Here is a 25,662-nt window from a genome sequence, read left to right as displayed (position 1 = left end):
TGTGCATAGGGGTGCACTTGCAAATATGCATTCATTGGCTTGTTTTAGGCATTTTGTAGCTTTTGAGGGGATGACGTCATCGAGATGAAATAAATGCTCTTTCAGAAAAATCTTTGTGAATGAAAACAATATTCATCAAAAAGAATTACATTTACAACCAATCTTGGTTAGATCTTTATTGAAGATAGATACAGACATGTCTTGTCATTTCCTCCTGCGGTTAAACAAATTGGATTGAAAAAAAACAGAGTATCCCTATATTGGCTTATATTTAGAGTTGTGACATCACTAATAGTAAATCAAATAATCATTAGTCTGCAGAGATTTGCAAACACAAATTACAAAAGAAAACTGAAGGATGCTTAAAGGGTTGCATCGTTTATATGATTTTTATTTGTTTATTTGTTTTGCACAATTTAAGACTATACAACATAACAAAAAAATAAATGAATAATATACAGTGCAGGAAGAGGCAAAAAACCCACTGGGCTTATCTGAAACCTCCACCTAGAGAAAAGATTAATATAAAGAAATAAGACTACATAATAGTGATAACAAACAATTTTCGTATGAGCTGGTCTGTTTTGGAGTATTTTAGCTTAACCAAACTTTATGCAACATTTTTCCAAGAAACATTCAAATTATGCTAATTAATTTGTAGTAGTAGTATTACTGCATCCCAATGTGAATGGTTGCTTTAGCCTATAGGTCTGAAAAGACTTGTAAAACAAAAATTGTCCAAGATAACCAAAAAAATAACATATTTGGATTCATACCCTATGATAATCAAGTTAAACATATCATCATGCGTTACTGTAAATGAGTAAAAAATACTGTAGCATGTTGTCATTATACCCCAGCCAACATGGTTATGTGGGCCCCACATGGGTTATGCTGGGGGTACCTGGGTATCAAGTGGGTATGGGCCCAAAATGGGCATCTTATCTGGGGCCCACTTGGATCAACTAAGTAGGTCCCACACGGGCTCCCCATGTGGGCTACCCAAGTGGGTTCTAGGTGGGTCACTAATGGGAAATTAGTGCATGGGCACAGAATGGGCAACACAAATGGTGCCCACTTGGGTCAACTAAGTTGGTCTCATACACTACTGGGAAATTCTTGCATGGGGCCAACATGGAAACAGTGGACAAACCATCTTACAACCTATATTTCAGCCCATGTAGTTCCCACATAGAACTTAAACCTGGGGCCGAGATGGGTTTTGGTTTATGTTGCAGAGATTGGGCCCATATAACACCCAGTGTGATCCTGCATGAAACCCACAAGGGCAATTGGCACGGGGACATTATGGAACCCATAGACAATCCCATATAGGGCCCATTTTTCAGCCCATTTACTACCCACATGGGCCCCACATACAAATATTGGCTGGGACTTGTTTACAGTTCTATAGCCTTCATATAGGCCTACGTTAGAAGGCATTGCCAAAAAATTGATTTAAATACAAATAAATTAAATTCTTATCCATTTACTCCCCTCTATGAATCTATTCTACTCTAATCCTCAACAAAAATGTGCCCAACTTCACATGAAACGAGTTTAGGAAACACCCCTCAGTGCTGCCAAACAAACAGAAACTACAACCCTCCATTGCTGCTCTTGAACGCAACTCACCCTCTCTCCAAGCGCAGCCCCTTGTTGCTAAGCAACCTCAGCAGCAGAAGATTGACAAGCAACTTCAGTTGATTCATTTTGTAGAAAACTTTATTAAAAAGGCAACTTTTGTTTCTCACACAGGTGAGCTGCAACGGAGGAACAAAATAACATACTTCAAGACGGCTAACAAGATATATAACTGGCAGTCAAAGGGGTATTAATACAAGTAAGTTGATATAGCCTTTCACTTTCTGCCATGACAACAGCTCATTAATTTGTTATTAGCAAAGTTAATTAACCGTCAACTTAGCTAAGAGAGCGAGTTGAAGTGAAGGTATCAGTTGCAACTTTAGCAAACGTTAACTTTGAGGGAAAGATTAACTAACTAACGGCAGATATTAAACTATATAATGTGTAAATAAAACGGCTAACTAATTAACGGTTGCATTTTCACCCAATGGCAGGTTAACGTTGAGCGTCAACGGCTCTTAATGTTGAACGTCAACGGCTCTACGTTTCAACTGTCAGGTTTAACGTTGAACGTCAACGGCTCTACGTTTCCACAGGACGGAAGTTAAACTGACTATGCCTGACGTCGAACCGCTCAGATTCCCATCAAGGGAAGGACGACCTCAGCAAGGTGAGACGAATTAACGCTGTTAACGTTAAACAAGTCCACTTATTTTTATATATTTCATCACGTTACTGAAAGTTCTGACTAACTTTTTAAATTTCTGGGTCATTCTTTGGTAATTTTTTATTTATTTATTTGCACATATATAAAACTGCACAAAATCCAGTCAATAAAAAAAAACAAAACAAGAAATGTGTCAGGAGAGGTCAAGAAGTCACAGGCTTATACAAAGGACCTCCACACCAACCACAGGAGAAAAAAAAACAACAAAAAAGGAAGAAAGATCTAAACTAACATCATTTTAAAAAAAATACAACAAAAGTTAAACAACAAGAAGCACACAAAATATGCAGAAAAACCCTAACCGAACAGTGGAAAACAATCCAATAAAAACATTGAAATACATACAAAAAACAGTACAGAAAAAAAGAAAATATATCTAAACATATTTATTTATTTATTTATTTTTTATTTATTTATTTGCACATAATAAAACTGCACAAAATCCAGTCAATGAAAACAACAAACAAGAAATTTGTCAGGAGAGGTCAAGAAGCCACAGGTTTACACGGTCTGCAGGAGGGATAATAATGCACTATATTCACTTTTAACAGTTTTATTCATCTCCTTGCATTTTTATATCTGGTATATTTTTTTGTACTTTGTACTTTGCACTACTAACTTTTTTTACTGCCATTTTACTAACATGTTTTCCACTATGGAACTGTGATGCTGCAAACTTGAATTCCCCTCAGGATCAATAAAGTTACTATCTATCTATCTATCTATCTATCTATCTATACAAAGGACCTCCCCCCCTCAACCCAAGGAAAAAAAAAAATAACAAAAAAGGAAGAAAGATCTAAACTAACATAATTTAAAAAATACAACAAAAGTTAAACAACAACAAGAAGTACACAAAATGTGCAGAAAAACCTAACCAAACAGTGGGAAACAATCCAATAAAAACATTGAAATACATACAAAAAACAGTACAGAAAAAAAGAAAATGTATCTAAACATATCAAAAGATAATTAGACATCATGAATTAAATGTGATGATAATTTCCTTTTAAAATGTTCCAAGGATAACGAGCTCTTGATAACATGTATTTTGGTGTTCCATATTTGATAGTCTGAAGGAGATACTCTTAAAAATGGACACAAACAAATATGGAGGACAGAACCAGTGTGGTCAGTGGTCACAATATACATTAGTCATTTTGACAGTCATTTTTTAGGTTAACACCCACAACTTAATGTAGCATTTATTGAGCTGAATATGAAGTTCATCTGGAGACAAGATAAGATAAGATAAGATAAGATATTCCTTCATAAGTCCCGCAGTGGGGAAATTTGCAGTGTACAGCAGCAAAGGGGATAGTGCAAAAAACAAGATGCATCAGCTAACACAGTACAAAGGAGCTAAACAAAGTGTAACAAAATATGAACCATTTAAACAGAAGGAAGTATAAAAATAGGAGCAGTATATACAGTATTGACAATAAACAGGCTATTAACAAAATTGCACAAGTGGAAATGACATTGCACAGTGAGAATGTATGAAATTCCACCTGAAAATATCAGGCTATTGTCAGTTTTTGGTGCGTATGTGGTCTACTGGGAGCAGTGCTGGTTGTGGTTTACTGGGAGCAGTGCTGGTTTTGGAGTCTGAGAGCTGCAGGAAGGAAGGACCTGCGATAGCGCTCCTTGACACACTTTGGGTGGAGCAGCCTGTCGCTGAAGGAGCTCTCCAGTGCTGAGATGGAGTCCTGCATGGGTTTGATTCGCAATCATGGATGACAGCTTAGCCATCATCCTCCTCTCTCCCACCACCTCCACTGTGTCGAGGGGGCATCCCAGGACAGAGCTTTACAGTACTTCCCAAGTACTGTAAAGAAAGCTGCCCACACACACTCACAAGCTCCAGCCTGTAAACTGGACTGCAATTCAGAAATGATATCAAGGTGGTGAATACAGTTTTATGATAATTATTTAAACATCTAATGCCATTAGTGAAATAACAGGCGTAACTATTGGCCATCAGCCTCTCATGGGCCTGCTCTGTGGCCATAATACACCCTGCCAGTATGATTTAGAGCTTATTCACCCCGCTGGTGACATATTGCTTCACCACCTTCCTACCCCACTTGGTTCTTTCACTGTGTATTATTCATCTAAACTGCTCAGCAACAGATGGCCTTCATTTCGGGTCTCCTCGCAGTTTTTTCCTCGACTGTTCTTGTATCGGTCTGAGTCAGCTCACTCCTATAGCCATTGTTCTAATTAATGGATCGTTATTGCAAGATAACTGTTATCTCAGGTGGGAAAGGTTCAGTAGTCTCACATACAGTTTGTGACCTATTTCTTACTGATTCGAGGACTAGTAGTTTGTCTACAGGTCCTTGACAGTTTTGGTTGTAGCTCTGCTAGGTGGTCATTTACCTGTCTAACTGTTATGAAGGGGCCTATCAACTACCCCAAACGTGATGCTGTCCTTAAAATGGTGCCAGGCAACACCAGACGTCCCTTTTGGCAAGACACACCATGCATACGTTTTGGTCCTCCTTTCAGTGGCGTACATTTAGGGTGAGCAGATCCCAACGAACCAAATGTGGGACAAAGAGTATGTTTGTGTGGGACAATGTGGGACACATTACCAAGGCTAAAAGGTAGTCGATATACTGTCTTTCTAACTTAAGTAATAAACATTTCTATTCTGCCCCTTATCTTGTAACATCTCTATGCTTTGCCCGAATGCATCCATAGATCGGCACATCTATTTTTGAGACGCACGTTTCTTGTGAGACTCACATGAACTGTGTCGCTTCATGTTGTATTCCCCCTGTGTGAAATTGAAAAATAACAGGCAAATTTCATAAAAAACTCTGAGAATCGCCTTCCACCGGCTTATAAATCCTTATAAGTAGTTTCACAGTCTTTGTTGTGGCTGCTCTTCCTTATCTTTGTGGTAGTTTCCATCATATTCCGCCTAAATCTGCATAGCTTGTGACTTTGCGGTGACTCACAATTTTCTCTGTTGGGCATAGCGTAGCAAAGACGGTGAAATGTTGACCTGCACTTGACCCACGTTTGCACAGTTTGACACCAAACACAGCGCCGTGATGGCAGCCTTCCCTGCTTACTTCACAGCCATTTGTTCTGCAGTGGTTTGACTTTTAAAAAACTAGAGACAATGAAAATGTGGGACATCGTCTCAATATGTGGGACGTGGGACAAGGGATAAAAATGCTGTGCAGTCCTTCGTAAAGTGTGACACCTTGTCACCCTACGTACATTGAGGCTCAGCTGAATCAGTGGGTGGACCCTTTTTCCAGGGCTGGTCCTCACCCTGCAAAGTTGAGCACACACCAACACACACACACAAAAGTTAGCCCTCAAAATAAAACACTGGAAAATTGAATAAATTAAATTAAATTAGTTAAAATGTATTGCTATGAACATCTCTCTTCCCCTTTATCGCATGGGCCCTACAGAGAATAAAAGCAGTACCTCCATCTTACCTGCTATCTTACACTGCAGTATAAGACATAGGATTGAGAATTCATAATATAATGTACATCTCTGTACCGTTTTGTCAGTTGTACAAAATGTATTTGAGTTATAGGGCTGCAACTAACCTTTATTTTTATTGTCAATTAAGCTGTCAATTATTGTCTCGATCAATCAATTAGTTGTTTGGTCTATAAAATGTCAGAAAATGGTGAAAAATGTCGATCAGTGTTTCCCAAAGCCCAAGATGACGTCCTCGATTGTCTTGTTTTGTCCACAACTCAAAGATATTCAGTTTACTGTCATAGAGAAAAGAAAAGAAACCAGAAAGAAACCAGGAAATATTCACATTTATGAAGCTGGATTCAGAGAATTTCTAAAAAGAAATTACTCAAACTGATTAATTGATAGTTGGAGATTAATTTAATAGTTGACAACTAATTGATTAATCATTGATACTCTAGTATGATAATTTCACGCTTATTTTAAAAGCATGATCTTCTAAATGGTCTATACATTTGTGGTTGTTTCCTGTCTTTTTTATCTACTTACTACTGTATATCACACATTTTACGTAACTTCTGTGAGAAATCCCTGTAAGAGATCACCTCAGTACCACAATAGGACACAAGGACCACATATGCGGAAATTAATTTTTAACTTTGATAGACTAACTGTTTTACAAAGTTTAGGCTTTTTGAATTAGTCATTCAGGGACTGAATTAAAAGTAGTGTTTGTGGTGGCGTTCATATATGTATATTGAAATAATATTCAGTACGAGGAGGTTTTTGCCACTAACATCAACTTGGTCTTCAGTGATCTTCACTATTTTGAATTTGAATTTGCCCAATGGTTACTATTAGTTGTAAATGAGCATGGCATGTCTTTGCACTGTAATATAGACAAAAGACTGTTTCTCAGACGTTCATGTGAAGTAATGCCATCTGCACTATTTTTTACCCTCTTCGTCAGCCAGATGGCGTCCTTTCACCACTAAGAATTGTGCCCTTGGGTTTGTCTTGAGATGTTCAAATTAGTCGTCTCTGCTCTCTCACTGATGCTTCCAGTATATTGCAGAGTTTATGCAACCAGAATCAAAGAGAAAGTAAAGAATCACAGAACATCTTTCACAGCCAAATACATTTTTATAATTACTTTTCAAAATAAAGTTACTGAAGTAGGGTGAATGTTTGTTCCAACAAAACAGTCTGTTGTTTTCAGATTTTTTTTTTTCATTGAGGGATGGTTCATCATAGAATATTCCAGGGTTTTTGGGCCATTATGTAAAATACATCTGTAGGTAGGGTTGGCTTTTCATTGCTTATCTGAAAGTGATTGTTTGTTTTGTGATAAGTTGCATTTACAGATCTCAATAATTTGTGTTTCTCAAGATCAAGCAGATCTTCAAGCCGTCTGCACTGGTAGACGTCGTACATGTGCTTTGCTCAACAGTCCCTCGCCATGTGTCAACAGTGCTATTTACCATATCCAAGAGCTGAAGATGACAGTGGAAAATTGGTGTCAACAGGTAAACTGATGTGATCAGACATGTGAGAGATTGTAAGACAAATATCAGAGTAAAAGTCTATTTAAAAGCATTTTTTTCCTTTTGTCTTGTACCAGTCTGGAAAATACCAGCCACAAATCCACCATGACAAACACCAATACAGCAAAACTTTAAGGTGAGGTCCTCTGTTGTTTTCATTAATTATTATTTATTTGAGTTATATTCAGTAGGATGTAAAAACATGACACGAGTTTAACTCCTTTTTTAAAAGATTTCATTCCAGAGACTCAGACACTGAGTCAGTGACGTCTACGGAGTTGTTCGTCGAAGGCATCGCAATTAATGCAAGAGGTGAACCCCTTCTTCTTTTTAAATAGCATAAAGTCACTTCTGAAATATTTTGTCTTCAATTTTTTTACGCACTAGATAAGCAAACACTGTCCCTAATGCTAATGCAGCTAAAAGGGCAACCATAAGTGTGTGTGCAATTCCTTGGAGAATATCTAGGTTTAGATGTTTCGTTTCTTACAGTAGTGGTTAGTCAGTGTGACAATAATTCCTACCAGTCCCAGTCACTGGTTCACATCTTTTGTTTACAAAATAATTCATTAGATACCATCAAGTGTCCACTTCTGCTAATAGAATACCATAGATAGAAGGATTTGTAGTCTGTCAGATTATGTTAACGTAGCTCTGCAAAAACTAGTTTACTTGTTTATGTTTTTGTTTATTGAGTTGAAAGTGATGATACAGAACAATACAATGTACCAATCTTGTTAAGTTTTTCATCCTCTAGAAAGCTGTCCTTTATCGCCACTATTGAAGAAAATAAATGATGTCCTTGGAGAGGTTGTGTATCTGATTGAGCGGCTGGAGGCTGATAGGCAGTATGCAGAGGAAGCGCTCCACAAGGAGAAGAGAAGAAAAAGATTTTTGGAGAACAAAGTTGACAGAATTTCACTGTGGAAGCAACAAGAGCACGCTTTTGTAGTCCAAAAAGGTCAGTGACTGAGAGGTGTGTTATCATCTCCTCATAAAAATATTGTGATTCTGTTCTTCAAAACAATGAATAAACTTTCTCATTCATTTTTGGCTATTGCTTTTTTTTTTCTAGAGCATGAGGCTTGCATCAGAGACATCACTGAACTGAAGTGGCAGCTAAAACTGGAAAGAGAGAAACTTGACCAAGCCCAGGAGAAACTGTCACACACCGAGGTGTGTAACCAGAGCTTACATGAGGACATCAACTTTGCCAAAAAACAAATTCCCATCGTGAGAGAAAACCTGGCACTCCAGAGAGGCATCATAAGTCAAATCAACAATACACAAGCTGAGGTAACCTCTAATTAGATTTATTCTTATTTTAAAAACAATTTCTATGTTTATATTTTTAAACCCAGAAAGACTGGACACTTGTGTTTGCTAGTGATTAAGGATGCACCGATACCGGATCGGATATCAGGCCGATACTGACTCAGATAGCTGGATCGGTTATCGGTGACAATTTGGCCGATCTATTCAATTCAATTCTATGTTTATTTACTATATACATCATATACTGGAATTTTAATTCTTGTTCATTTTGGAGATTTATTACCAAGTTGTTGGTGTACGATTTATTATTTGAATAATAAATAACCATTCAATACATTTATATCTATGTATTTATTGGTTACATTTTGTTTTACAAAGTTAGGAAAGCAATATTGAAGTCAAGCCTGATGTTTCTTTACACATAAAGGAATGATCCCAGTCACGTCCACACAGAGAGGCATACAGCTCATTAAATAAACACTGGTATCTGATCAGTACTCTGTATCGACCGATACCCAAAGCCCAGGTATCGCTATCGGTATTGGGACTGAAAAAGTCGGATCGGTGCATCCCTACTAGTGATATGTTTAACAGCTCTGTATTCGGTGGTTGTTCCATACAGATAAGTACTAAACCACATTCTGGTGCATTTCATACAAGTAACCACAATATAATAAGCACCAAATAAGGTACATTTTCAGATTTGTTTCTCCCTCACACACTAGCTCTATCTCACTCACCCACTCGCTCTTTTTTTATTTGTAATCCACAAGTGGCATGGCACTAGGGATTGTAATTTTTGTTGGTCTGTTGGTCCAGTGTTTATCCAACACATTGGTCGAGTAAAATCATTCCATTTTAACAACTGACTGGATTGCCATGAAATTTGGTTCAGACTTTCATGGTCCCCAGAGGATGAATCCTAATAACTTTGATAATTCCCTGACTTTTCATTTAGCTTTTGTCCTTATTCATTTCTTTCGTTCAAGTCAGGATGCATCAAAATCTAATTCAGCCTCAGCTGTACTTTGAGTTTGATGCCTGCATGCAAATATGCCATGACAAGTGTACCAATAGAGAAAAGACTGATGGGGAAGACACAGAGAGGTCAACTTTGACTCGAAACCATTGCAGCTTTATGGCTGCTAAATGAAACGCCAGACTGACTCAATTAGAACAAATGACATGTTTGTTTTTTTAATTACATCTCAACATGTCATTGGCTGTGAGCGTTCTGAATATAGTAGCCCTGGGCTCTGATTTTCAAGCGTTCATTTTTAAAACCAGGCTAAACCCAGGGTTAATAGCTGGATTTTTCTAAGATTTGCCAAAGATAAGAAAATATGTAAAAACCCTTTTTGTGCATTATGTAGCCTCACTGTTTTCTTGTGGCAGTGGCTAACTGTAGGTATGGGAATCTGAATATTTAGTTTCGACAGGGTATGATTTGATAACGGGATAATATATTGTCTTTAATATCAGTACCAAATAATATCTGAGGAAAATAATAAGCCCATTACTCCTCCCTTCTTTTTTTAGGCTGATGAAGTGTACTCAAAAACACAAAGTGATCTCAATCTGGTTCAGAAGGAGTTCGAAAATATGGAGCTGGACACCAACAGTGAAAAGAAATCACTGGAACATGAACTGCTAGCGACGGAGAATCATCTGGCTAACAGATTGTGAGTATCTGACTGCAGTGAAAACAAACAGGTTCACCATCAAAGTAGTACAACTGAGACAGGAGACATCTTTCATTAAAAGTTTGAATCGTTAATGTCAACAAGTGCATACTGAGGGTATACAAACACTCAGTATTATTGGTGACTTTTTCTTTAAAGTGGCTTATTTTTGTCTGCTATGACTGTTTTATTCTGGTGGATTTGTTATTTCTAAATGCATTTATTCTGTGATTTCTTGTAAGTTTAATGCACAGTACACTAACAAAGGAGTACAAAGAAAAGTTGCAGGAAAAAAAACGAAGTCAAATGTATTTATCCCTTTTGCATCATATATGCTGAATAAACCACACAGTCATTAAATATTATATGTAATTCCTATTTAAAGCATTTTTATATTTCGGATTATGCCACTAAAACACTTTCAGTTTCAGTGTGGCAGGTTAAAATCATATAACAGGACATCTCAAACAAAGATATGGTCAACAGTTTAACCACTGCTTTAAATTAGTGTGCAAGGTATATTAAACTGCACGTAACCATAGCAACAATACTTCTGCTTGATGTTGCATTACCAGATAATAAGTCTCACTGTAACGGACCTAACCATTCATTCAACAAACTTTGAAAAATTATTTGAATACAAAAAAAAATGAACTTTTAAATTTGTTCGTTAATGCTGACAAAGTCAAGACCAGGTCATGGTTCATATCGACTATCTGTAGTGGAAAAGAAATACATATTCCTGCTTTGTTCAAAATATATTAATTAAGGGTATATTTTCCTATTCAGTTACACAGATATCAAGCTGTGTTGTAGGTGATTCTCTTGCAATATATCAAGTTTCATGAGTAGCTTGTGTTGTGCAACATATTGTGACAGCATTGTATTTTTAATTATTGCGTGATTCTCAACCCTAAGTGAACACTGGATTTCAAAAACTGCCTTTAATCCACTTAATAACAATGCAGTTTTTCTCTGCAGGAATGATTTAAACCAGTTGAAGTTGCTTGAGGAAAATATATTTGATGAAATAAAGGATGCTGAAAAGACGATTGCACTTACAGAAGAGACGTGTGCAGCCGTAACACGACGTATCCCTGAAATGATGGAGCTCGAGGAAACTGAAAAAGACTGGGTAAGGGATATTGTCTACATCTGAATGTTTAAAGTGTTTAAATTTGTAGCTTTCAACAGTTTAGAAAAGTAGTCAAATTCATGTTTTTTCCTTTTTATAACAGATTTTGCAATTGAAACTACAAATTGAAGATGAGATGCGAAAGAATCAGATATTAAAAGAGATGCTAATTGCACTGCAAGAAGACGATGAGAAAACTGTAAGTATTGTCAAAATAGTGTTTCAAAAACTGTACATTTCTTTAAAGTACTGGGGCTGTGAATACTTATGTGTGTCTTGATAGTTCATTGGGTAGCATGGCACATAACTGCCAGACTATGATTGGACTCTCACTGGAGCTATGCATGCTAATAATGTTTGAATTTTACGGCACTGTAAGGTGTTTTGGATAAGTGCATCCACTCAGCGGCACACTGTATGTTACGTTATCCACAGAGACTTCATGGGGAAGCACAGGTTTCCTGCTTAGAAGAGCAGCTCTTTTCAAAACGTAATGCTTACGCCGCTCTTCGTAAAGAAAACATGGAGTATGAGCAGGATGTGGAAGACTGCAAGATAAAAATATCTGAGAGGTACAGTATCAAAGCAGGAATATATAACATTCCCTTTTTGGTATTACTATATATAGTGGTAGGCCACCTATGTGAGTTGACCATTACTTTTCTGTGTGATTTTTGTCAGCGAGAAGGCAGTGAAGCAGATGCATGAGGAGAGGGAGCAGATGCTCCAGAAAATCATTGACAATGACGAGCAGTGGGAAAAGGCCAAGGAGGAAGTGACCCAGGTTGTAGCCGAGCACAGTGTCACCCAGACTAAACTGGAAGAGCAGGAGCAGCTCACCTTCATGGAAGAGCAGAGGACCAGGGTCAGTGACAACATATGTACATGTTCTATGTATACTGCGGGGGTCACAGTTTGTAAGGGGAAATGTGAGATACCAAATGTTTTCTTCAGTGTTATTCTGGGCTCTCTCTGTGCTCTACAGGAGGAGATTGAAAAACTGAGGAAAGATCTGGTATGTCAGACGACTGCCCTGGAACTACTGAAGGTAAATTCAAGAGGAGAAAAATGTAATCACAAAACTGAGACACAAACAAAGTTGATTTAAATTGAAATCTTCAAAATATATCACTGTATTTTTGCAGACTTTTTCAGTTTCCGTAGAACACTTTGAGTGTATAAGCGTACAGCTATGATGAAAGGTATGAAGAGGAGAAGCTTCACAAAGCACAGTCTCAATAAAAATTGAACATTATACGTTTCATAAAGATAGTTTTAAATGCCCGGCTGTGTTCAATTCCATAATTTTATACATTCCCACACCCGTTACATTTCCTGTTACTGTTTTTACCCCCTGAAAATGTTTTAAGACTTTAGGATAATGACATTCTGCCTTGTATTTTCTTTTGCATCAGCGTCAGTGTGAAAATAAAAATCAAGAATTGAATCGACAGCAAAGGAAGTCAGAGCTAACTAACAAAAAACTTCAGAGACAATTTGAAGATGCATCCAAAGCAACAAAAGAACTGGAGACAAAAATGGAGGTAATGATGATTAATCTTAGACTGAAGATAATTTTACATTAAAAAAGCAACAATTTATTAAAACTATATATATCAACCATATATATCACACTAAATGCTATATGAATGTCACAGTAATTCTCACGTCATTTTGCATGCAATAAGAACGCCGTTCTTGCTTTTGGCATTTCATGTGTATGTCATGTAGTTTGTACTGACTGCACTGTAACGCATCCACGTAAATATGCCAGCTCAGAGACAGACCGCTTATGGTGGGTGAGAGGGGAGGTGGATAGGTCCAAACACAGGACTTTCATTCAAGAGACTGGTGTTCAAGACTGATGTTCGTGTTCCAAAGTGTTGAGTTATTTTGAAGTTACATTATTTAACTTCAAAATAATGACTTTAGTTACGTTAGTGACATTAGTGACTTTAGTGACATTTCTGACGTGTTCTCTGTACCGCTGTTACGTTGTTTCCGTACATCTTTTTCTTAGTTTGCATAGTTATTTTAAGCCCAAACATGAAGTTTTTCCTAAACCTAACTAACAGTTTTTGTTGCCTAAACCTAACTGTGGCCGTTTCCGTAGTTTTATTGTGTGGCCTACAAATGACACGAAAGGCTAAAATGCGTTCTCTTTGTTGTTCTTGTTGTCCTTGTAATGTCGTGCTATTTATACGCCTTTCCGTGAGATCGTGATGTTAAAAATCAACTGCATACGTGACTAATCTTTTGTTTTTATAGAAAATCAAGAATTTGACAGAACATTTGGAAACGGTTCAGTGTGAACATGAGAGGACATTAGTCAACCTTGAGAAGGAGAAAAAACTCAAATGTGAGCACCTGAAAGCTGCTCAGGTAAGAACAGAAAAGTTGCATAAAGCATTTTTTCTTGAGCCAAAGAACAGTTGCTAAGTCAGGTTTACTCTGTAAAGCTCGTTGAGCACAAAGCTAGTCATAGCTATTTATCATGTCATTCTTTTGTTGAGCAAAATAATCTCTCGCTCTAAGCACTTTGAAGAAAAAATACATTTTTTTTCAACATTTTTACAACTATTTGTTTACAGGATTTACACACTGCCACTGTAAAGAGATACGACAACACTGTGGGCAGGATTAGTGACCTGACGAAGAAGAGCGAAGCATACCGGGATGCTTCAGATAAGATGGAAAAAATAGTTGAACGCATGCCAGAAATCATAGCAGAACTTCAGTAAGTTAGTTATACACAGGAAACACGCAATATAATAATTTATAATTAGGACATCTGGGGCTTCTGCCTACTGCAAAAACACGGTGAAGCAGTGTTTTGTTATCATGCAACACAGACTTGGAATAACCTCCCAGATGATATTAAGACAAACCCCAACTCTGACCACTTTTAAGTCAAAGCTCATTTTCTATTTTTTATTTACACTGCCTACTCTACCCTATAATGGCTTAAAACTCATCTTTTTAGCTTAACTTTTAAATATTCTTAATTTTGACTCAATGGCGAGGTTTTGTCCTTATCTTTAATATCTCTTGTGTGTACTTTTTAATCGTAAATGTTTTATCTTTACTGTATTTTTATATTCAGTAAAGCACTTTGAATTGTCCCAGCGTATGAAACGTGCTGTACAAATAATGCTGCCTTGCCTTGCCTATAATAAGGTATGGGATATTATTGTTGGAGAATACACAACCTTTCTTCAATATCAGCCTTTTTGAAAGAAAAGGAACCCATAATCAACCTTTTCTCTAGTATTTCTTTGATTATATATGTGATCATATTCAACTTTTTTTCCTAAAATGTTGATTATTTCTTAAATAAATGCCTTGCTTTGGGTATACATTTCTAACAGCTCCCCCACTGATGCAATAATTACATATTTATGATGTTCAAAACTAATTTTAGAAAAAATAATAATCTCTTTATGTGTGTGATTTCTCCTTCCAGAAGTGCTTCTGATGTGGCGGAATTCAAAAACAAATCAGCTGCTCTCGTAATGAGCACCTTGCAGTCTGATATTAATAACTGCCAACAACGAACACAGCGATCCATGCAGACGCACACCGCTCATGTTACAGCAAGAAAAAAGGAAATGGAAGACACCAAGGTAACAAAATGTTGTTTAGTATTGCTTTCTGTAAATACACGACTTTTTTGTGTGAAATCAGAGACGAGCTGTAAAAAAACATCCCATTGTTTATTTGTTTGTGGATTAGTGTCAGCACATTGCTCGTCACAATACTTCCCTTAAGATGCAGCGAAAAGAGCTGTGTGCAATTAAAATTACAAGCCATGGTCAATCTTGTTTAAGTGCTTTTCCCACAAATGACAACTCACTGTTGTTATAGTCTTTTGTCTGGACGAATTTGATGATGCGTGTCGTGGTGAGATGCTGCACCTGTAGGCCAACATTTTCAATAGCAATTTCAATGTAAGCATGTTGTTCACAATATCAAATAAGCATATATAATCTGGACTTTTTTTATATATCGATGTCAGAAATAGGCTCTTGTAAAAACATGGGTACACCCTGCACAAACTGGCATGTATTTGAACAGTCCTTTGTAAGAGAAACCCCTATTTATTGTAAGGTTTTCATCTGCAGGATTATCAGCCCCAGCCAGAGCCTCTTCGCTGATGGGGGTTTCACATGGCTTATCTAATGTGAAATCGCCATGTGGTATATAGTTTCATTAAACGGTGATCAAGAATGCATTAGTTCAAAACAAGAAAAGGCAATGGAGCTTAAGCCGCCATGCATCCAAGTGCAGCAACTTTAAAGAAGTTGTTGGCGTGAGACAATTTAAGAATTAGAAGTCTTCCTCATAGACACAACTCCCATTAGCCAGATAAAAGTTAGCCATGCAAAAAAAGGGGTTTAGTCTTCTCACTTGACGAAATAAGATGATATAACAACAATACTCCTCACCAAATAAAAAGATCAGAGTCTGAAGTTTGCAGGAAATTGGTCAATTTAATCATTGAGACCGATATAAAGCACACATAATGTCTGCATTAGCATAACATAATAAGCAGAGTGTGCATTCAGAAACCACAGTGCATGAAGCAGAATGGTTAGTCTCTTTCAGATATTTCTTATAGAAGAGATTTCTTCTAAAACTGCTGACCCTATACTATACTCTCATAAGCTCCTGTAGGTCACAGCTCCACTTTTCTATAGAAACTATTACAGGTCAGTAAACCTAATAGCCTGATGGGAATTAGTACAGTATGTGGCTGTATTAAATGCAACCTGCAGATTTTTAAAGATACAAATACAAGGTGAAATAGGTTATTCCTGTGGAATCTCTATTCAACCCATACATATTTGAAAGTATCCCGTCTTTCATACATGCACCTATTTTTTGATCTGATTAGGGCTTGTCGTTTGGCGAGCACAAAGTAAACAATGCAAACTGCCGACGCTATCAGTTTCTTATGGGCAATGAAGTGTAATTTGTTCCATTTACACTTCACAACAACATCAGATGGGCTTTGTCAGTGCTGCATGGAGTAATTAAACCTGAAATCAATAGCAGGCATTTGTCATGTTTACAGCCCCTCTTTCTGCTGGGTTAAACTCATCACTTTAGTGCTGTTCTGTTTTACTGCAGAGACACACTTCATTATGTCTGCAGGTAGAGTTGAGGTATTCACCAGACACATACTTGGGGAACATTGCTCAAATGAAAAGAGGACATGCGGAGAGACACATACTCACTGTGATTTATTTGCTTGATTTCCCAGAAAAGTGTCCAGTGTTGTATCCCTGCTATTTATATTTCCTTAATTAACAACACAAATACAGAAAGCATGTGTTGTATTGTACACACACATAGCAGGTCAGTGGTACGACTAAAGTATCCTCTAAATGGTCATTGTGGTGTTACTATACAGTATGCACAGTACTGTATATTGAGACTTCCTTTCCTTCATCATATACAATCTTTTCAAAAGTATCTGTACATGTCATGAAAACACTGATCTTTTATGCTGCCGGAATTTAAATGTGAGAGGTACCTGGTTCCAATCCTTTTAACTTATGGTATATTATTCTAGTATATTGGTGGAAGTTAAGGATAGGCATATTGGCAAGAATCTGGCGATAAAATACATATCACGATACTGGGGTTACGATTCAATATAGTATCACGATACTGGGGTTACAATTCAATATAGTATCACGATCCTGGGGTTACGATTCAATATAGTATCACGATACTGGGGTTACGATTCAATATAGTATCACGATCCTGGGGTTACGATTCAATATAGTATCACGATACTGGGGTTACGATTCAATATAGTATCACGATACTGGGGTTACGATTCAATATAGTATCACGATACTGGGGTTACGATTCAATATAGTATCACGATACTGGGGTTACGATTCAGTATATTACGATACTGTAAGCAAAAAAAAAAGCATAAAACAAACTTTACTTTTTAATGCAATCAGACCAGTGGGATCTGCATTTACATTTATCACTTTCCCTGTAACATCTAACATCATAGCACTACTTTGAGAGAGCACATACTTTGAGATAGTGCATCTCTTTGCAAATGAAATAAAGTATTGACTGAGTTAATCTTTGCATGTAAACTGTTAATTAAAAATCGATGCAGTGTTTGTGAGAATCGATACAGTATCACAAAACATAATATCGCGATACTCGATATTTCCGATATTTTTTTACATCCCTAGTTAGGGATACACCAATCAGATACACCAGATCGGTATCAGGGCTGATACTGACCTTATTAATCAAATCGGCTATTGGCCATGGCCTTACTGATCTACATTAAATATTTTTTGTTGTTGTTAATGTTATTATAAAATTCAGAATCACCTTTATTGGCCAAGTGTGTCAATGTCCTTTTGCATCTCTCTTGATGTACTTACACAGAAATGGAAAGGGCAGCTAGGAACAAGGACAACAAAGCTGGACAAATAAAGGGAAAGGGTAGACAGGACTGTTATGTACAAAAGTAATGACAAAAAATGTGTTTATATATATATATATTATATAAATATATATAGAAAGCACCAATGACCAAGGTTTTTGATATCAGAGGGACATCAACTGAAGCTTTTAGCACCAAAGTGATCCCTGGCTTCATGTTACCATACATTAAAATGATTTCAGTGAATTTTGCGCAGTAAGATATACAAAGTTTAAAGGTGCTCTATACGATATTCAGAACATTAATATAGCAACAAACGATTTGCTATCTAAAGATATAGAGGAGTAATGTCTACCTGAGCAGAAAGAGAAGTCACTCTCCCTCTGTGTGTGTTGTAATCAGAACTTCTCTGTGCTTTGTTGACACAGCCGGGCCACACGTGCCTTTCAGGGCATGTTAGTGCATGTGCCTCACTGGTTAGCTAATGGCCGTCGCTCTGCACTGCGCTCATACGGCGGTTACAGCTGATAATGCCATCCTGACCAACGTTTACCGTTGTGGAAGCATAGCACCTACCCTCTGGTTCCCCCCCCAGGTTAACACTGTTAGCTCTGTCAGAAACTGTTGCCATAGTTTTCACTGTTAGCACCGTGAGCTGTGAGCCACCGGGTCAGCCGTCGCCATGTTGAGAGCTGTGCGGAGGCAATATAAATGTTCCCATTCTTGCATTTAGCACCTTTAAATTTGGGGAAAAGAGAAAATTGTGATTGAATTGGTACCCTGTATTGACAGATGAATTAATCAGAATCAGGATTGCGAGACAAAAAGTCGAATCAGTGCATCACCAGTGACAATGTAGTGTAGGTATGTCACAATTACTATAGTTATAATGGTCTTGGTCTTTTATTGGTAGTGCCTGCTTGTGTCTTGATGGTTATCAAATAGCTACTGTAAACATATTATTAACCTTTACTATTTAAACTGAATCTTTTGTTTTCATGTGTGCGTGTGTAGGAAGCACTAAAAATATCACTCGAGGAGAACAAGCGTCTGGCGAGCGAGTACGAAGGTCTTCAGAAGATCCTCATGGAGGCCAGACAAGAGGCAGCGTCTGCACTGAGCGAGAAAAACCACGTGCATAGATTTTTTCATTATTACACACAGGTACGTTTTATATAATCTTTTGTTATGATTATCACCCCCTCTCTTTTTAATTATGTTTTATGACTTAGGATTTTTGCTCTGTTATCGTATGTTCTATCTCATGCTATTCCCCTTTTGCACCAGATAGCTCTTCTTAGCATGGGCAGTATATTTAAGAGGGTTTTAGTTTGGCAACCAGTGAGGAGGTGACTGCAGCAATCTAATAATGATGAGATAACTTGAGTGGAGGAGGATGATGGATGTGACATAATGTAATGATAGCTGTGTAGTTTTGCCACTAAGGGGAGTAAAGCAAGAGGTTGATGGTACATGTAAATATTATACCTTCTACATTTTCTTGATTATAGTTTTTGTACGGTGGTCAGAGGTGAAACGTTTTATTATAGGGGTTGTTACAAATTTGCCTCTGCTCACCGCAGCTCACACACACCACTGGTTAGGGATCAGCAGCAAACACAGGTTAGGATCACACAATGAATGTGCCTTCAGTGCTTAAATAGCAGAGGTCTTGACTAGTTGAGGGAGACAACTCAGCAGCATTTTACTGTTTAATCTTTATAGTCTTTGACACTATTTAACTGGAATAGAATTACACATGACAAGCATAACGCCAGTAAGAAGGCACACTGCTCCTGCAATGAAAAATTCATATTATTTGTTCCAAAAAATGACTAATACCTTTACTTGAGCAATTCCTCATCTAACTGCATGAATGTTATCAAGTGAAAAATGCATGCAAAAATAAAATCCTGTGGACAGGATTTTCCACGCTCATGATCAAAGCCTGATTTTCTTTTACTCCGGATTCAGCCTTCACCATTTTTGTTTGTTTCAACTCTACACTGCTATAACAGCAGCCTCTCGGCTTGTGTTTTATGCCCTAAATTAGTTTTTATAACGAGATTATAATCAACAAGGTTTCTAAAATGTAGATCACATTTAATCTGAATTATACAGGAACATTCAAGCGCCCTTCTTTCCTGTTTCACATTTATAATTATCCCTGTAATGTTTGAATTTGATGTCCCAGTTAGTACATATAGTACACAATGTGATTACCATTAATTGATTTGTTTGTAACTGGAGGCAACAAGGTAAATGCATTTAACATTGTCAGGATCATTTGAGAGATCAGAACATTAGTGAATGTGTGTGTCACAGTAGTCATCTGTGTGCTTGGAGAGCCCATAATCTCTTTCATTATATTCACGTGAGGGACACAATGAAAAGCATCTTTTCAGTATCCTTGAAATATAATCCTGACAGCAGGCATCCCTGACATATAGTTCAAGTGAAACAAGCCATACTATGCTTTCAAGACAACACCTATATAGCACATAAATGCGTTAAATATAAAGTCATAAAGTACGGTAAGATATCTACTATTATATATACATTTCCTGGCTTTGTTTTTCCAAAACTATATAAAAAGCATCTAAAACATAATAACCTGAAGCATCTATAATAAATTATTGGGAGTGGGCTCATAATTGAACTTTTCCAAGCCATCGCAATACAACCCAGAGTTGATATTCACTTTTTAAATGCAGGTTATAGTTCTACTTTTAAAGTTGAAATACAGTTAATTAGGTGCAGCATCTAGTGTCAAGCCTGTTACTTTATCTTCAGTGAAGTGTTACCAACCATATACCTTGAATGTTTGTCAGTGATGGAATGTAACTAGTACATTTAGCACTGTACTTAAGTACGAATTTGAGGTAGTTGTACTTCTGCGCTGTTACAGATGAAACTACCCAACAGTTTATAAAATTGTTAAAATTAGCACCACCACAGTAAAATGCTAATTATGTTTAAAGGAACAGTGTGTAGCATTTAGGGGGATCTATTGACAGAAATGGAATATGATATTATGATAAGTATGTTTTCTTTACTGTTTAATCACCTGAAAATAAGAATTGTGTTTTCGTTACCTTAGAATGAGCCGTTTATATCTACATAGGGAGCGGGTCCTCTTCACGGAGCCGGCCGCCATGTTTCTACAGTAACCCAGAACGGACAAACCAAGTTTCAGTTTCAGTTGGTTGCAATCTGCAACCTCACCGCTAGATACCAACAAATCCTACACACTGCACCTTTAATGCATCAGTAATAAAAATCAAATAACAGTATAACACTCACAGGGACATTTTTCTGGAGAATAAGTACTTTTACTTTGATACTTTAAGTATCCTTTGCTATTAAAACTTACATACTTTTATTTAAGTGACATTTTCAATGCAGGACTTTTACTCGTAATGGATTATTTTTGTATTACTACTTTTATCTAAGTAAAGGATCTCAACACTTTGTCAATCACTGATGGTAGTTTATTATTTATTAACTTATTACTTATTAACATCGCCACCCAGGACAGGTGCATCACGACAGCCATCATCAACATTTCTTAATAGATGTGTGAATGTAAATGTGCTACTTTTAGTATTTTGCCATACTCCATCATAACAGATGGGATTGAATAACATGTATTACTTAAAAAAAAAATGCAGATGGCAGCTTTAATATACTTGTATTTCAGATACAGATAGTTTTACTCAACTAAACAGTTGCATTTAACCACACGTGTTGCATATTTTGTGGTATGTAAAGGCTTTGTATGTTTGTAGCAGAAGAAGTATGTCCTATTAATTATTTCAATTAATCAAGACACACATCAGCTGGTTTATCTAATATTAGAGATAGTTTTTCTTTTAAAAGAGAGAATATGTCTTCATCAAAATTCATTAAAATTAGCAAAATTCTCATTTGTAAATGAAAAAATCTGAATGATTAATTAGCATCTGATAGCACTTTCCAGTATGCGCCTCTTGTAAAAATGTACGTGTAAGCATTGCTTTGTTTATGTAGAGGCTTTCAGCTCCTGGGTTTTAACAGGGTACACCATAAAGAGCATTCTTGTTATTGTCTTTCCTTCAGGAGCTGATGACTGAGCTAATTCGCTTTAGTTTTCAATGCACTGGGGAACACATTGCCAAGCAATGATAAGCTTTGTAGGAAGAGTAGAGAGATGGAGGGGGAAGAAAAGCAATGGCATCTATCAGAATTTAAACCTCTTTGCTTGAAACTGTGTTCAAATAATAAAGCAAGCAGCATGTCTTTCCAAGAGACTAGGAATAATTTCTGGTTTCAGTGGGGGGTTCATGACTCTGTGTGTATGTGTAAAATATGTCTTGAGGGGATTGGTATAAAGTTAAACTGGGTGAAGTAGAAATATTTTACTCATCAGCTTTGCAGTCACAGAGTTTGCCTCGGCTAGAACAAAACTGCTGAAGCATTTAGAGAAAATTAACCCCCCATCCTGGCAGCCAGATGTGACTGGATTCTGATGAGTGCACACGAGTGGGCAGAGAAACCAAGAGACTGTGAAATTCCTGTCAGGCCCGTGTACTGCAGAATGGGCTATTGACTGCTTTCTCTATTCCCCTCCATCATTCTTCTTGAACACTGCCATTAATTTCCTCTCCTGCCTTACCAATTCCTTTTCTCTGCCTTCTCTCCCCCTAGCTCTCTTTGTTGCAGAAGAGGATGCACAAAGCTTTGGTGAAATACTTCAAACAACGCAGCCTCTACAGCCAGGCTGAACTGGACCGGTGCCAGGCTCTTTCTCAAGAGACCGACCAGAAAATAAAAACAGCCCAGGTATTTGTACATATACATGTAAAACAGGCTACACAAACTGTCACCATTCATTTAAATGGTAAACCTCTCTATTCAACTTTTATCCTGGTCTACGTATTCCACCGGATGGAAGCGTATTCTTTTGCATACTACAGTAACTCCATGTTATGCATGGCATTGTTTGAGCCTCATCCGGCTACTCGGTTGCCTTGTGTCTTCTTTGCCAAGCGAGGGCAGCCAGGCAAACATCCACTAAAGCTTTGTGCCTGGTGGAGTTAAAGACGCCACTGTTACATTACAGTCTATACATTCAGTCATCAGATCACACACTGATGTGATGGATGATGTGCCTGCTAGAGTGCCTATGCAGTGACCCCGTGTCTGCTCTGCTTCTCTAGATAACTCTATATACACAACACTTTGTGTTTGGTCACATTGCATTAACACTTGAGCCTGTTTTCTGTTTAGCTGGGGTGTTTTTTTCAACTTTACGGCTAATTCAGAGTGACGCCGCGTGGCTGTGTTGCAGCTTCTTCTTTGTGAGCAGAATAACCTTCTGTCCGTCTTGCAGAAGAGTAAGCGGCATATTCTGCAAGGTTGAGAAGTAAGGATCTTCAATTAGAGGATAATCGGTGTCTAATCTGTGCTGTGATGTGAGATGAGGTCAAAGCGGACAGAGGGACAGTGATGAATCTTTATGAAATGTCCTGTCCAGCATTACCGCAGAGCCAGGTGGCATGCAACCATACCATGAACTACTTCTTCCATCCTTTTTACTTCTTCTTTACCTCAACATTAAGGCATCCCAAACTTCTATCTGTCCATGTTTGACAGTTGCAATCTGTCGTTTGTGTTAAAGAAAATTTGTTTTTGTTGTTCACCAAAATTCAACTTTATCAGATATGCTGGAGGCAAAATATGTACAGATTTGATTAGAGGTTTTCCAGGGGAGTGCCTAGTGAAAATACTATTAAGTGGTTTCCTTCTCTGTTCCTCCTCCTCTTGACTGCTGACATGTTTTTTTTTGATGGGTCTGGTCCAGACATTACAGGGAGCAGCCATGTCTCAGTGGCCCAGCCTCAAAAGGCCCCAGCAGATCACAGCTCAAGGCAGGGAGGAGGAGTGGGGCACAGGGGGAGGAGCTATCAGAGAGCTGCAGAGTGTGAAGGACAAAAGAGCTGGTGTATTCAAGCGCACCGCGCCGTCACCCGTCACAGCTCAGCACAGGGTCCATCAGAGCAGGCAACACTCACTTTAAACAGGCTCCTCGTGAACAGTCCAGCTCGGCGTCTATCCTCCAAAAAGTACAACCTTTGTGAGAAAAGAAAAACCTTTACGAGCAGGCATAAACACACAATCTGCATGATTACCTAAATATTAAGACCTTTAATGGGATCTTATGCTCCACAAAGAAATGCACTATACAGATAGTGATAATGCAGTAGGGCATTACTAAACACAGAGATTCACAATTACATGATACATAGATTATCAACATCATTGCCACTTTGAAAGAAAGAAATGAAGAAAGAAATGGGAGTGATACCAGTTGTGACTGGAGTTAAACCAGGCTGAATCCCGACGAGGCCTATACTAATCCATCATGTCCACTTAACCCCACAAGCAGAACGTAAGAGAGGTCAGGTTAGCGCTTTCACGGCTAAGGCGTGCTCGAATCGGAAGCCAAATGGCAGTTTGTTCAAAAGTAGCTTGAGGGGAGGAAGGCCGGGGGAACCCTAGGGTGGGCGAGTGGGAGTGGGAGTGGGTGGGGGTGGTGATGGTGGGAGTGGGGGGCGGCGGGCTGTCATCCTGTTACACTCCTGCCAGAACTGGCAGTTCAGCTTTGTGTTCTGCGAGTTTACACTAGGGATGGCATAATTGACAATGGCTAACAGCGGAGAGCAGTGCAGAGCCTTGTTGAATGGCCAGTAATGATTGGAGCAGACGCCCACTGCCCCAGTCCCAGGGGACTGTAATCCAAGATCCTGTTTCTGATATAATTGTTAGTCAGAGAATTTCTGCATGGCTAGGCCGGTTCAGATTCCCAAGCTGGTTGACAGTGCCAGGCAGTTTAATAGAAAAACTGGATGCTGAGGTTTTTAAAACAGAAGAGCACTGAACCTGGACGTGGTTCACCAGGAGCCTCTTGTTCTCCTTCCTCACAAAAATAAGTACAAGATGGTAACTTTACTTTCACCATCAGCTGTGTGTGGAGATGCAGATAGAGCGAGGAGTTTGTATTATTGCCTTTCTACAAAAAAAAAAACATAATTTCCTTAATTAGCTTGTTTCCATTTATTATGTTATTCAAACAGGAGGGGTTGTCAGCAGAAATTCATCTCATCTCTGCGTTCCTGCGATCCTTGACAGATGACTCTACTACCACCGAGGGTGAACAAACAAGCCGGTCCAGGATCGAATGAGTAGATGCCTTCAGTTCAAATGGCAGTGTAATTGGACATTCACCTGTACCAGACAACTTACTTACCCTAGCACGCTTCACTATTCCCCCCTCTTTACTTGCAGCGAATCCATAACAATGAAACAGGTGACTTTCATGCTGCTGTCAGGACTGATCTAATTTTAGCTGGGTGAATGATTGCAATTGGCTTTGCCTCATCAGATAATTAATCTATGTCACCATTAATTGGAAAAGAGAATAATTACAGGCAGTGTTGACAGAAATTCTACGCTTCTCCAGATTCCAAGATCTAATTACAACTAGTGAAACCCTGTGACCTTAACTAGCACTTAGCACACCTTGGCCACCTTGACCGTGCCCATGTGAAGACCACCGTCTCTTAAAAAGACCCTGTTTTTGTTGCCGCTCCCCACACTCCTCCACTCTCCTCACTCTCCGGGAGCTGTCTCCCTCAATCACTTTTCAATATTCAATCTTAATTTTGTGGAAGTTTAGCATTTTCAATGAGCTGGAGATGAATGATTAATGAATAAATTTAAATGCTTCATTTTGTCCATGGATCATTAGTTAAGTCCTTTGTGGGAAGGACCTGAGAAAGGAGTGAAAATTATTG

At 38.1% G+C, this 25,662-nt stretch overlaps 1 protein-coding gene across 2 annotated transcripts; it reads left to right on the top strand.

Annotated features, from left to right (window-relative positions):
* Positions 1–1,680: 1,680 nt before the first annotated feature.
* On the top strand, positions 1,681–25,601 carry ccdc178 (coiled-coil domain containing 178). 2 transcript variants are annotated; one of them, XM_074651502.1, is made up of 20 exons: positions 1,681–1,843; positions 2,082–2,257; positions 7,157–7,293; positions 7,389–7,447; positions 7,544–7,623; positions 8,069–8,272; positions 8,387–8,607; positions 10,126–10,268; positions 11,250–11,403; positions 11,507–11,602; positions 11,839–11,975; positions 12,085–12,268; positions 12,389–12,451; positions 12,819–12,947; positions 13,672–13,785; positions 13,995–14,140; positions 14,867–15,026; positions 18,842–18,991; positions 22,514–22,648; positions 24,943–25,601. In XM_074651502.1, exons 2-20 carry the CDS (start codon positions 2,203–2,205, stop codon positions 25,048–25,050), a joined length of 2,475 nt encoding a protein of 824 aa, XP_074507603.1. In that variant the 5' UTR covers positions 1,681–1,843; positions 2,082–2,202; the 3' UTR covers positions 25,051–25,601. The 2 variants fall into 2 exon arrangements, with proteins under 2 accessions (XP_074507603.1, XP_074507602.1); XM_074651501.1 differs by having other exon boundaries at positions 8,054–8,272.
* Positions 25,602–25,662: the final 61 nt, after the last annotated feature.

The sequence above is a fragment of the Sebastes fasciatus genome, chromosome 11, assembly GCF_043250625.1.
Source record: "Sebastes fasciatus isolate fSebFas1 chromosome 11, fSebFas1.pri, whole genome shotgun sequence".
Classification (NCBI taxonomy): Eukaryota; Metazoa; Chordata; class Actinopteri; order Perciformes; family Sebastidae; genus Sebastes; species Sebastes fasciatus.
This window is presented reverse-complemented; position numbering and strand designations above follow the sequence as displayed.

Excerpts from the sequence above, each read along its gene's own strand:
- ccdc178 (XM_074651501.1), top strand. The coding sequence starts at position 2,203 with ATGCCTGACGTCGAACCGCTCAGATTCCCATCAAGGGAAGGACGACCT. Across the intron at positions 10,269-11,249 it reads AATCATCTGGCTAACAGATT|GAATGATTTAAACCAGTTGA; the intron begins GTGAGTATCTGA and ends TTTTCTCTGCAG. Across the intron at positions 11,603-11,838 it reads AAGAAGACGATGAGAAAACT|AGACTTCATGGGGAAGCACA; the intron begins GTAAGTATTGTC and ends CGTTATCCACAG.